Genomic DNA, 14,501 nt, shown 5'->3' on the forward strand with positions numbered 1-14,501 from the left:
TTTGGATAAACAACTTTCATTTTATTTCCACTTAAAGCAGCTTAGTGTAAGTTTTGGCCCGAGTATCAGTTTAATTTGTGTTATATTGAATGATTTTTCAGGTTAATATACAGCATCCAGCTCATATCGATGCTTCGTTTCTCAAAAACTCGCTTATACAACTTGAGTGGGTCGGTTGAAAGTAGAATTAATTTCTACTTTACGTTACAGAAAATCCCAATCAAACTGAAACAAAATACAAATTTTAAAAAGTTAATACTATGTAACACTGTGGAAAAACTACAGATGTATAAATGTCCCCACATCTGGAAGAAAGATGTGTATTCAGTGGTTCAGCATATACATTTTTAATCAGATAAAAATTTATTGGTCCAAACACATATTATGTTTTGGGTTGTTTTAGATTAGAAATCACAATTTATTTTTAAAGGAATTCTTGTCAGTGGAGTTCTTCATCAGCATTTACCTAAAAGACGACAAAAGTTATCTTGGAATCAAAAAAAACCAGCGCGTCAATCTATATAGAAATCCGTTCCTTACCTTCTGTAAATAGATGAACAAAGAGTGTGTGCAGCACTTGTAAAGCTGGATGAAGGACAACCCTGCCTCTGAATAACAATCCTCTATTATTGCTAATGTTCCTTAATGAAAAATTCCCAAATTAATCAATTGAGAATATCTAATTTCCTGAGAAATTGACGTAGATTAACTAACCTCTGTTATGTATGTTCTGGAGAGGCTCTTTGTCAAATTAAAGTAGTTTTAGGTGGCTGTGCTAACATTTATTTAATTCAATTTGCAGTCAAGGTCTTTGTGACGCCCCTCAATTAATTGTCATCTTCAGACTGAAGGCAGCAGTTCGGCCCTAAAAGTCGAACCCCTTTCCCTTATCTTAAACCTCCCAGCTCTCGGAGAGCGTAACGAAATCCCGCCGCTCCTATCCGAAGCGGACAATATCTGCAAAACAAAAATGGATTTTCAATATGTACCCATGCATCGCTGTGCACTTCACAGCTCTTCCTTTTCAGTCGGCCCTCTTATGCGTTCAGCACACAGGGCTGCCTGGATCCTCTTAGGCCCTTTTGAGTACGTCAGCGGGATTTTCAGGTCATTTGCCAGAAAGGATGCTGGGAACGGTGCGTCCGGGCTCTGAAGGTGACTGGTGTGTCTGTGTCATCAATCACTGGAGCTTCCTTTAAGTTGATGCATAATAGAGCCTCTCAATCAACTTCCTCGCTTATTGTCACCTCCCTCCTTCCTGTCCGGGAGGCTCCTAGCCAGACCCGAAGGGAAGGGGGGGGGGAAAAGAGGGGGGAGACTGACAGAGGAGCCAAGGTTACATCCCTCTCAGTCTCTTATTTACACTTGAGGTGTTATGGGATTGCGCTGCACCACACAGAACAACAGTGGATGGAGCGGGGCTTCGTGTGGGCACGCGTGTCAGCCTTTAACTGCCCACCATGTCAAATTGGTGATAATATGCAGTTTGAAGCGCTGTCCTGTCCCTGTCGCCTGTTCGGGGCGAGGCAGCAGACAGGACCTTGAGGCAGGATGTCTCTGTCAGGGAGGTAAATCTCCGTTGTGATGGGGTAGCAAACATTACGGCAGGTTTTATCGACACCGACTGCTCTGACACATCCAAAAGTGGTCCGATAAATTTGCTGGCTGGCGGGGAGCGTGACGGGCGCTTGCGAGGGCGCAGCGGCATCGCAGCGCAGCAACAAATGTTTCCGTGACCTCCGTTACAGACGCTACTAGGATGGTCTGGTCTCAGGAGGAACCTCGTTTCTGTCAAAGAGCACACAGACTGTCTTTTATTTATTTTATTTATTTTTTGATAACTGTTCTTTGATAGTGTTTGATAGTGATGTAGTTGACGAGCAGTTGAGAGTTTTCCCTTTCCTATATTTTTGGTATAATCATATAGTATAATAGTCCCTAGGTCTTAGTGTTTTGAAGGTGGGTAATACTTTGGCTGCTAACTCACCAGGTCTTTAACATAAGTGAGTTTAATTTCTATTGTTTGTCGGGAACTCCTTTTATGTAAGTAATTTCTCTTTTTATCTGTAGGGTTTACACTCACATATAACATACAAAGACTATCTAGTGTTGTCTTTTCTGTGTCTTATGCTTTTTTAAAGGTGGAATTTTGCGTATTTCTGCTCTGTCTTTAGATCCTTTTTAGGGCCCAAAGCTTGTTTTTCTTTCACATTGTTAAACCGAGTCAACCTTTAGATCTCTGCCAGTCTGATTGGTAATTAGACGACTCTTGGTGTTTTTCATGAGCTTGGTGTTTTTCTTTTTTTTTTTTTTAAAATTGGTTTTCTTGGCATGGTGCTTCTATTTAAAGTGTAATTATCATGCAAAATCCACTTTTTTAGCCCTTAACCCTTTAAGCCCAGAGGGTTTCAGGGGCAATTTCTGCCTGAAATTACATATCTGATATAAAGTACAGCTCCAAAGTTATAAACTGTAATTTTTTGTATTTGTGACACTAAGCAATAAAGATTATTTTTCAAGTGGAACCACATTTACAAATCTCACTGTGTCTGATTCATAGGCGATTAAACCAAATGAATCAAATTTTCTGAGCCTTGTCTAAATATTTTTCAAAATAAACACAGCAAAACTTTATGAAAGCCTTTGATGATAAGATCTACCCTGTGTTTCATCAACATGTACCATTGTACAGAGCATAAATCGACAAAACGAAGAGAAAAGACAGAAATCATGACCCACTTCTTTTTAAAACACTGCTTGAAGGGCCTGTTTACTTCCCTGCTATGGTGATAGATGTTCAGAGGATGAAAAAAACACTGCTGCAGAAAGTTACATTGTTAATTGGTCATGGGTAAAAAGGGGAAGTGTGGGAATAAATGAACAAGGAATTCAGACCAAATTATTGCAACTCCACTTTTTATAGACTACAACTGAATGATTTCAATGTGAAAAGGAAGAACTAAAAAGCATGACATGCCCCCTTTAAGCGTAGGCCAAACTCTGTCTATGGTTTAACCATCTAAAGGTTGATTTCAGGTTGAGTTTTAGGGATTTGGAGGTAGTGGTTTTTTTAGAGTTTCATCCACTCTGGTGAACACATCAGTACCAGCGGCAGCTAAACAGCCCCCAGCACGGTGCTACAACCACCATAGATTACAGCTAGTGCAGTCTTTGGAAGATTTAATCTCAATTCCTTCAGGTGTGTCTGGCCATAAAACTGGTTTCCACATGGAATCTAACTTTTACATTTGGTTAGTTGCAAACATTAGTCGAACTTGTAGACGTAGATGTTGGAGGAGGGACTTCTGTCTCGGCTGATCCTCTGTTCAGGGCATCATCCAACTTCCTTCAGCTGTGGATTGTGCCGCTGGTGTTCCAGTTGTTTCCAGTTCAGGGGCGGCTGGTGATTCCTGGGTACTTTCTGAACTCTAATTTTCTTTTCATCTGTAGAGAGACAGTTTAGTTGTTCTTCCTGATTGTTAACAAACTGGTGATACATCTGAATAACTTGTACTTGCATACATTTGTTCGATCTGAATTTGAAATATCCACTTGTTTAGAAAAAAACCTTTTCCCAAGATGCATTAATTGCTCATTTTTGCTTTTAAACTTTTGTTGAGCCCTTAGGACCCTCCCATTGTTTTCAGTATTGGTTAATCTAATGACTGCTGTAAAACAAGTTATTATATGCTGGCAAACAAAAACTGCCAGCAGCAGTCATAAGATCTAATGAGAAGTTAATTTGACTTATCTTGTAAAATTAAGACATTTTAAAGCCTTCAGCACCACTTATTTAAAGATTTGGGTAAATTTAGGAATATATTTTGTAACCAAATATTAGATTAGTGCATATAATATTTTAACTGTGTGAAAATAAAAGAAATTACTTCAAGCTACACAACAAAAAAATCATTGAAGCTTTATGTTGACAGAATGGATAAAAAAACAAAGCCCAAAATGAATATATGAGCACAATATAAAACATTTGTATCACACCAAAAGATTTTATGTAAACTTCTGGCTGCAACTACAGCTTTTAGAACAATTGTCTGTTTCAGTTGCTGTTGCTTTTAAAATACTTTTATTTCTCAGTTTTCCTAAGTCTCAACTATTTTGCGATTGATATTTTGGGTTCTTTGTTTCAGGTGATGAACGCACATTTTCATTCCCCCGAGCTCTTGTTTATTGGTGCAAGATTTGGATTGAGTGCTTTCAGGTGATAATGATTTTTAGAGTCTCAGCAGGCAGTATCAATCTTTATCTTTAGTTTATTTTTTATACTAATTACTGCCGTCACTCAAGGAAGAAATGACCCCCCGAAAAGAAAATCCTCCTACTCTTGTTGTGGTTATCATTAGTTTGTTTTGCTCGGAGACAACACCGACACGTCTGATGTTTACGGACTTTATGCGACAATTTTCTGCACTCAAAAAAAAAAAAAAATCACAATGCGAGTGCCGCGTTGCTTCGTGTGGGCTGTGACATCTCGTCTCTAATGAGAGCAGACAGTTGCCGGCATCGAGAGAAAATCTCGACACCATCAAGTGTGAACGGTGTTCATCTGCGTAACAGGATGTTAATTTTGAGGATAGAAACTAAAACGCCGCCTCCACCTCCTTTCTTTTCAGCGTCTCTCTCTGAGGTAATACAATTTCCTGCCTCTGAAAGGGTAAAAGCTCCTTTAAACAGCCAGCGGAGGCAGCTTTGGCCAATGCAGGCACTTGTGTTTCTATTCATTAGAGATGTTTTTATTCAGCCTGCTTTGCCTGAGCATCCAGCCCATTTTTATCTAACTCAGCTGATTGAGGACGTTTCGTAAATGCACTCGTCTTCACCGTACAGAGTTAACAGGGGGAGAGCTGGGATGGCTCCCACTTCACTAACAGGACCTGCCTTCTAGCTGCTGATTAGATATATTCAATGAATGAACATACGTGATGTGAGGAACAGGTATTCTTCTATTAATCTGGCCTCTAGACACGATGCATTTGCACAACGTTGTGCAAAATGTCCCGCAGTGTTGGGTTATCTCAGAAAGCCGCGGTGAAGCCTGGAAAAAAGGTCCGGACCCCATGAAGTTTTTCCACAAGGTCGTGCTTAATTGTAAAGTGGAAGGAAATAATTCATGGGTACAAATCTGAAGCGTGGTGTCCATTTGTATACAGTTCCCCTATTAGTAGTCTTGTCTAGTTGTTGGTGTATACCACTGGTTCTCAAATGTTTTCTGTTGTAGAGGCATTAACCCGCCCACCCCACCCCCATCCGAACAAAAGGGGTCAAAATTGTAACTTATCGTTTTCTGTTTTAATGCATTGAAGGTGTCATTCTGAAGATTACACAGAATCCCTTTTAAAATTTGTAATGTGTATATGGGTTAATTTCTAGCATATAACAATGGTTTCTAACAACTAGAAGCCTATTTGAGAAGCACTGGTGTATAGCAACCAGTTGTCTAGTTGTTGTTGTATCACTACCAGCTCTACAAATCTACAGATTGAAACCTTTGCTCCTCGTTCCTTCGAAAAAAGTGCCAACTCATTCAGATTGGGTGGAAAGCGTCTGTGATCATCAATTTTCAGGTCTTGATGGATTCTCCGTTAGATTTAGGTCTGGTGGTTAGATGGGATCCCATTAGGGCTGGACGATATTTAGGAAAAAAGCCTATCGATAAAATTGAAATCATATTGATCGATATTGATAATTATCAAAAAAAATTCAAAACATATTTAAGTTTTTTTAGATAAAGAAAACACAAACTCTGAATTCAAACTCAGCCCTTTATTCAACCAACTTTGTACCAAACTGCAAGTTTTTAAAAAAGGGGAAAAAGAAAAAAAAGAAAACATGCTGTCTGAACTCTTTGAAGGGGCGGAGCGTGGTGACGAGCGTTCCTGGGTCTCCGTTTGTGTTTGTTTGGGAGAATGTAGTGACTGTGGTATTAACCTATATGGTGGGTTAGAATGTAAAACAAGGGAAAACTGTTCCATTTGAACTTTTTACTGACCCTTTTTTTCTATCGCACCACACGTCTATGGATCAATATATATTTTTATTGAATTATCGTCTGGCCCATCCCATTGTCTCTCTGGCTGTATGTTTAGGACAACAGTCCCGCTGGAAAAATAACCAACATTTCAGTCTAAAAGTATTTTTGCAGCCTCCTAGAGGTTTTCTTGCATGATTGCTCCATCCATCTTCCCATCAGCTATGACCAGCTTCCCTATCTCTGCTGATAAAGGTGTTGGTACCACATGACACTGCCACAACCATGTTTCAGACTGAGTTCCTGACTTGACCAGAGCACCTTCTTCCACATTTAATCTGTCCTCTACACGACCCTTGGCAAGTTGCAGCCATGACTTTGTTTTAACAATGATGATTTTCTTCCCACTCATAGAGTTGTGGTATGCACGACTTGTTGCCTTGTTGACGTATTCTGATTTAAAGGTTTTCGGTCATATTCTGTTTGAGAATTTCATATTTTTTCTTCCTGTTTCAACATTTTATTGTTCTTAGAGAATCAAAAATATAAAAAAAAATTCTGCAGCTCCTCTTTGCTGTTTCTCTGATTAATGCTCACCCTGATCGGCCTTTCTGTTTAAGGGCCTTGTCATGTAGGTTTAAAGTTGTGCCATACTCTTCATTTTTGGATAATGGACTGTTCTTTTGGTCTCCATTATGTTGTTTGTTCACTAATGTTCTTTAACAAACCTCAAAGGCCTTCGTAGAACAGCTGGATTTGTCCTGAGATGAAGTTACACACAGGTTGACTCTGTTTACTAATCAGGTCTGAAGACTGCCGGTTGTCCTTGATGTTATTTAGGGGTAACCGATGAAAGAGTAGCTGAATTCTACTGCACCACACTTTTCAGATTATCATTTGTTTAAAAAAAGCTAAAAATAATGGCCTTTTCTTTTTAGGATTTGTGATTTTATGGTTTTCTTTTAAAATGTCAAATAGATTAAATGTTAACAAATTCTGAAAAAGTTGATGAAGAATTGAATCTTGTCTTTCATCTAGAAGAGCTATCATTGTTGCTTGTTTGCTGAGAAACCACACGAACCAAAAGGAATTATTAATTTATTCCTTTGTCTTTCCAGGTCACTACTCCGTCATTTGGTCCTGTGAAAACCTACGAGCTGCTGCACCATATGACGGGAAAAGGCTTCTCAGCCAAGTACCATTTCCCCCGGCAGCCGTGTCTGTACCAGCCCAGTATGGTGGCAGTCCAGGTCATACTGACCAACAGCTCAGATCACAGCCTGGAAGAGATCCACATAGGAGATCGGAGCCCAGCCAGCCTGAATATCCACTGCTTTAACACCGTTGGTGAGTTCCTTACACACGGAGAACTGTTATCAACATGCAGCAACAACGTGGAAATCTATACTCTCACCAGATGCATTGTATGTTTTTGTTAGGCCCCATACACATGCAGACAAAATTAGGCGAATCTGCAAAGGTATTTTGTCGTTTAGGCTGCGCGTCCACATGGATCCAGCGTTTTGGGAGACCGTAAATATTCATTTTTAAAACCAGGTCCCAGAGTGGATGGATTTCAAAACTGTTTTGTTTTTCCGTGTGCACATCCGAGCCACATCTTTTCTTAAACAATGACGTTGTAGCTTCGCCTCTCTCTGTAATCCACATCCCTCTCACTAATCACAACAAACATGGCGCTGTCTGGTATTATAATTGCGTTCGTGCTAAGGCAGATGTTGGCATTGTTGTGGCTGTTGGTAGCATCATCGGACTCTTCCTTTCTAACGAGCACGCTCTACACGCCGTGTCGCCTGCCAGCCCAACCCCAGCCAAGATCACGATGAACATGTCTGGTTCCCCGCCATGTTGCTGTTTCTTCACATGAGTTGTGTGCTCTTCTTGTGTAGACATTTTTTTCCCCTCACCGTTTATGAAAATTTACCGTGTTCGTCTTTGTATGGATGGGGCTTATAAGACATAAAATAAATCCATATTTGTTTAAAGGAACAGAACACGTGTTCAATATCTTCCGGGTTTGCAAATAAACTAAAGAGGTACCCATTGAAGAAAAGATAATTGTGGTTATAATCCTTATTCCTTCTCAGATTCATGCTATTTTAAATCAACGGTAAGTTTGCAGGAAGCAGTTAACGCCTCTTGCATTTGGAGAATTTGTAAAACTTTGAAGCAAGAGTCGACTGAGTGAAGAAGTTTCCACTACTCTTAATGTGACAGTGGCAAATTTAGGCTTTATAGCTATAATTATTAATATTATCGTTGTTTCTAAGCTTAAGGAACCGTCACCCTTATAAGGTAAGACATCTGCTTGGTCTGCTACTCCATGGTTCAATCTCCATGGTCACAGCTGCTGGGAAAAATAAATGAGCTAAGATTATTTAAAGTTATGTTGACATTACAGTCACCAATGGACTAGATGTTTTACATAAATTTTATTTTTCCGTAAAGGTTCTTTAAAGCACCTACCTGTTCATACACATAGGATAAGGTATTTTGAGCAACGTTTTGTGCATTATCGTCATCAATGAATGGGACCTAAAATCCAGTCATGCCCATCTTTAGTGGTTGGGAAATGTGAGAGTGGTATAAAATAACAAATGAGACTTAATTTTTGCACACTATGCACATCCTGAGTAGAATTTTTAGTTTCATTAAAAATGTAACCTTCTTAATTCTTCTAAAATTGTTTCAAATAACAAACATGCCTGTCTATACCAAGATGGATATTCAATTTAGTTGCATCCAATTACATTTTCAGCAAATGACTAAATTATGACTTTAACTAAATTACATTTTAGTAATTAGACAAGCAAAAACAAAATAAACATTTGATATCAAAATTAACACTAATCAGTTTAATGTCTCTCATAAGAGTTTTTTTTTTTTTTTTTGCAAAATTTTAAAGGCTTCTGATTTAAAGGTCTTCGGTCATATTCTGTTTGAGAATTTCATATTTTTTCTTCCTGTTTCAACATTTTATTGTTCTTAGAGAATCAAAAATATATATAAAAAAATTCTACATGAACATTTTATAGGTCACTTTCTGACGGATATAAAAAAAAATAATTAACTGGAATTAATTCAGTATTTAAAAAACAAAATTTAAAATGTTGGGTTAGTCATTACAGTCAGTGATGTAGTTCAAACCTTTATTTCTTGTAGTTTTGATTATTTCTGCTTACAGGAAATGAAAATGCAAAATTACAAGACTTTTTATATTATATAAACCAAAACAAGGATACTATAATACAGTTAAATAAAATATTTAATGCCCATAAATGTTGATATTAAACTGTATATTTAATAAATATTATTTTATGATACACACATTTATCAGTAAAACTGCTGACGTGATAGTTGGCACCTTCCCACACTCCCCAAAGGAGCTATATTTATCAGATATTTATACTTCATCATCCAGCAAACTGGCCTAAACCACACAAGAGAATATCTGGAGTATTGTCGATACCAGAACCAACAATGCAGACGAGCTGAAGGCCGCCATCAAAGCATCCTGGACTTTCTGAGCAGCTCAGCAGAACCACGGGCCGATCATTGTCAAACCACGCTGCGTTGATGCAGCACTTTACGCTAAAGCCACTCCGACAGGCTGGTAACTGGATAAACTGAAGAGATTTTTGGAGATATTTTTAAATACATTTTGCATTAAAGTGTTTTTTTTGGTCTTAGATGAGTGTCATTTTGTAAGACACTGAATTTTGCGCCTTCATTAGCTGTAATCCAGAAGTAAACGGCTGAAATGTATCACTCTGTGTATAATTTTTTTTAACTGGCATGTTTTGCTCAAATGTTTGTTTGCGTTTGACCTGTAGTCCCATTTAAATATATTTGTCACTTCCCAAATATATTTTCTGTACTGTCCCTGCTCCATGCTAGTGGCTTGTTGAGATTTTTCTTTGCTCATAATGTCTTTCCAGACAGATCCTAAATAGTCATCAAGTTATCTATCCATCTATCCCAGCAGCTACGTCCCTTTCCCTCAACCTAAAGTAAAATCATCCGATATCATCAAATCAAACTTTCATTGATATTGTAAAAAAAATAATAATAATAAAATAGAAAATTCACACACCGTCACCAGCTTTCTTTTTGAAAAACCAAAGAAACCAAAGTGGACCTTGAAAATGTCTTCTGCATGTGTGGCTGAATGCACAGCGAAGACAGAGGTGATGTGCGATGAAGCATGTTAACGGCGCCCTTTGCAGGGGATTGATTGGGCATTGAAGGAACTCATGCAGCCAAACGGTGGGTAATTTGGATCGATTGAGTGTGGGTACTGTGAGCCAGTGGCTGGATTTAGTTTGGATAAACTGCAGGGGATGAATTCAGACAAAGCTTTATGTAGGGCTGTTTTATGGCTGTTTGCTAAGGGGTGATCATACTGAGTAATTTTGCTGTTATTTTTCTGTAGTGCACTGAAATCATTTCATTTAGCTTATTTTGAAGATGAGTGACTTCAGATGATGAGTCCAGGAGGCCTGTTGTTTCTGACCGGATCTGGTTGGCTGCTGATTTTGTGGGGAGGGGCTTCTCATCATGAACATAAAAACCCAGCAATAAAACTAAAGCCACTCCAAACTCCTGGTGTAGCTTGAATCTGTCCTCATTCTCCCATGAGCATTTTCAAATTCCTTGTATTTTGCCCGCTCTGCCTGTTTCCCTCAACTCAGCTCTCTTGGTGCTGATGCAGTCCTTGACAGCTCTGTTGTTTTGGAAAGATGCTTTTCTTTTCTTTTGTGTGTGTGTGTGTTTTTTTTTTTTCTTCCGAGGCTGAATTTGTTGGGAGGGAGATTGAAGGATGGATTTCTCACACATGGTGGCCTTGCTTTGTGATGTAGAAAACACATGCTGTGTAGATGCTTGTCTGTTCCACTCTGCTGCTGTGGCAGGCCCGCTCCACATCCACTCTCCCTTTACTTCACCATGCCCTTGAAACTCACGCTTTCTTCTCTCCCCCTCGTGTTGCCTCCCCTCATTTCCATTGTCAGAGCGGCTGGAGCCAGGGGCCTCGGTAACCGTGTCCATGGGTATCGACTTCAGTGACTCAACGCAAGCAGCCAACTTCCAGTTATGGTAAGGCAGCAGGAACCCCTCAAAAAAAATCTGCTGTGTGACTGTTTGAATCAATTTTCCCACTGCTGGTCTGCATCATGTCTCGCTTTGTGTCATTTTTCCTCTCCTGCCTAATTCTTCGTTTGTTTTCGCCCCCACCCGGCCCTCATTCCCAGGTGAGACATCAGCCACAATTGATCCCGGTTCACTGGGATAACAATTATTCCCCCGCTAATCAGCACCAGCCCAAATCAGCCTGCTGAATGCCATTGGCACCGCTGCTCTGCTGATCAATAACCTTATCAGAAAATCTGTTTGAGATGGGGGAGTGGGGCTGGGGATCAATCTGCTCCAAAATGCTATTCAGAGCATTGGTTTGTGAGGCAATCACAGGAGAAACATTTCATCCAGGAAAAAGGCAGGTGGACACATAACTGTTCAAAACATTACCGTTCTGTTGGTTCTCTCAGATTAAACTAAAAGGCATTTTAAAAAGGGTTTACTGTTCTCTTAAATATATAAAGCCCTTTTATGAATAAGGTTTTAATATAATCTTTATTCTTGAAAAGCATGTGCAACGTGAGACTTCATATTTCAGCATATGGCAATCATTTTCGGCATCTTTCATCTTTAACGTGTACTTTTCATGACCACACAATAAGATTTTTATGAATAGCTTAAGAAATATGTCAATTCTTTTCCACAAAATTCATTATTATAGGTTATTTGACATAACCACATAAAAATGTATCTGTTTTCTCGAATTCCCTGCTACTTGTGGGCTAGGCCTCAGTGTGGTACTTGGGCTGAAAACAGGATTGGGTCCGCCTGGATTTTCTAAACATGTGTAACTTCTCCATTGCTTGTTGTGTGGATAACAAACTGGCTACAGATATAACCAAGATGTTATAGTTACAATTTATTGTTTATTTCCTTCTTTACAGCAAAAGTAAGAAGTTTTGTATGTATACATCTGGGGTTTTTAGACAAATTTTTTTGGGGGGGGTATTTAAATCTCATTTAGTCAGGCCTAGAAACATTTACTCTCAAATTTTCACATCTGCATCATCCTCCAGGACCTATATGTTGCTTAGTTACAAGAATAGCAGTTTAGGCATTGTTCAAGTTGAGAAATGCCTTATGAAATATGAGTATGGATTCTTTGGGGAAATAGACCCTCGGGCTTAAGTGGTTAAATAAGTGAATGTCATCATCCAACCCAACTCCTTCAACACAACAGGGCAACTCTACCTTACTAGCTTCAGAATAAATGTCTCAAACCAGACGTCAAGCTTGAAATACACATCTACACCACTGGCAGTTCATGATGATAGCTTAGACTAATCCAATTTTAAAAGAAATTGCATAACGATGAAACGTTACACCTCCTCTCAAACTCCACAGAGAGCTCCAAGCACACGTGGCGATTAATGAGTGGTCTGTTAAAAAGTGTTTGGTCAAGGTTTCTCATGTTCATATTTGATGTTTGTCAAAAAAGGTGCGAATGTGTTCAATATAAGATGATCTTTAGTTCATGACCCCAAGAGTTCTACATTTGTTTAAGGCTTACCTGTAGCATCGAATAATCTACAAGACAACTCCAGATTTATGGTGTTATTATTAAAAACACTTTGGTCAGCTGTTGTTGCTTTTAAATCTGCTGTTTAAATAAATTTGACATCTACACTCATGTATCCTGAAGGGTTCCGGGGGGCTGATCGTTTTCTCCAGCAGGTATTGGGTGCTCATTTGGATTTAGCTACCTTTTAATATGTTATATGTTTGTACCTGCTTAAGTGCAGATGATATACTAAATTAAGAACCACCACCCCAGCGGTTTCTGTTCATTTAATGGTGCTGAAAATGATCATTGAGGCTTGCTAAAACTGATGGGGATATTTGCAGCTTTTTAGACAAAAGCTAAGAGAGGGAGGCATCAAAGGATTATCTTGCTGTTAGAAAAGCCCAATGAGGAAAGTGTTGCATGTCTGAAAGGGTCTTTAAGTTCTCTCTGTATCTGTGTTTAACCTTGCTCAGCACCAAGGAGGACCAGTTCAGCGTGTCCATTCAGCCTGCTGTAGGAGAGCTGTTAATGCCCAGCACCATGACAGAACCAGACTTCTGCAATGAGCAAAGTGAGTCCACATTTTATCACTCGTTTCTGTTTTGAAAATGGAAAGAAATGTGTTGCAACCCGACTGAATCTTAAACTATACTATGTACGACCCTGATTCACTGTGGTTTTAACTGAATAAAAGCCTTTGGTCTTGAGCTTTTCTCTTAGTTTTAGTGTTTGCAGTCACAGAGTCTCAGTGTGACTTTTAATGCTGCAGATGCTAATCAATTAGGACATGATCTGTGAAAGTCTTCTGATGGCAAAATTAGGTGTGATATATGACTATTTTCTTCTTTCCTTTCTTTCTTACCTGAGCTTCCATCCCTCTGTGACCTGTAGCATTGCACACTGATATTGTGACGACAATGTATTTGCAAAACGTTGTGCAGACCTATTATGCTGAATTGAATCAGTCTGGTCAGCACTGATGTCAGCTTGGAGTTTGCATCCTCCGATTTAACTTTTAACCTGGAAACCAAGTTCAGAGACATTGTTCAGTTGAGCCTAAGCCGTTGATTGCAGGGCAAAGATTCAGGGTCTTTTAAATAAATGTCAACCAGCTTGTCAACTGTTGAGATTTCAGACATTCATTGTGGATTTTTTTTAGAATAATTTCACCCAGCAGAGATTTTAGCCCAGTTTTCCTACATACGCTCTATTAGAGCCTGTGATCTAAATAGCATAAAAAGCATCAATTTAATGCTTTTTAAATTGCACTCTGCAGTCCTGCTTGTGACCAATAGGGGCTTATTTTTATGTACAGCAACCAATGTTTAACCTCAAAATGTCATGTTGGTTAAAACATATTAACCAGATCTGGTAACACATGTTTTATACAAACAGTATAAACAAATTACCTGAAAAGTCTCCAAATTAGTCCACATCTTGTTGATATGGTGGCACGTATTGAGAGGAACCCCTCCCAACCATCAGTGTGCTTTTGAGTGCTTCTTAAATGCTGATTCTGCCTTAATTAACCTTATTCATGGTTGTCTGAGCTCAACTGGATACGGCTGCACTTAGACTAGAGGGAGGAGAGATCTAAGGCCAAATAACAGACTGTTCATTCGGACAATTTTCTCTCAAACAAATGTACTCTAATGTATACCACTGGAGTAAAGTCAATAATTTCTTTCAGGTAATTGGGTTTTATTATATTGGATGTTAGGACCACTTTTTTTCTACCTAAAGTGTTCCTGTTTGTCTCATTCTTTCATTTAAATCCTTTCCCGTTACTCAGAACAGATAAACGCTCCTTTTTGTTTGCATTAAATTGTTTGCTTGAATGTTTTTATGCAGGATAGAGAATAT

The 14,501-nt window shown here is 38.9% G+C and overlaps 1 protein-coding gene across 4 annotated transcripts in view; it reads left to right on the forward strand.

Annotated features, from left to right (window-relative positions):
- The window catches only part of ap3b1a (adaptor related protein complex 3 subunit beta 1a), an 88,188-nt gene that overhangs the window by 60,422 nt on the left and 13,265 nt on the right, over positions 1-14,501 (forward strand). For all 4 annotated transcript variants that reach the window (XM_036140497.1, XM_036140500.1, XM_036140496.1 and 1 more), the window contains 3 exons: positions 7,102-7,330; positions 11,011-11,095; positions 13,112-13,209. In XM_036140497.1, coding sequence (XP_035996390.1) covers positions 7,102-7,330; positions 11,011-11,095; positions 13,112-13,209 — 412 coding nt within the window. The remainder of the gene's footprint in view (positions 1-7,101; positions 7,331-11,010; positions 11,096-13,111; positions 13,210-14,501) is intronic.

This window comes from Fundulus heteroclitus, chromosome 8 (genome assembly GCF_011125445.2).
Source record: "Fundulus heteroclitus isolate FHET01 chromosome 8, MU-UCD_Fhet_4.1, whole genome shotgun sequence".
In the NCBI taxonomy this organism is placed as follows: Eukaryota; Metazoa; Chordata; class Actinopteri; order Cyprinodontiformes; family Fundulidae; genus Fundulus; species Fundulus heteroclitus.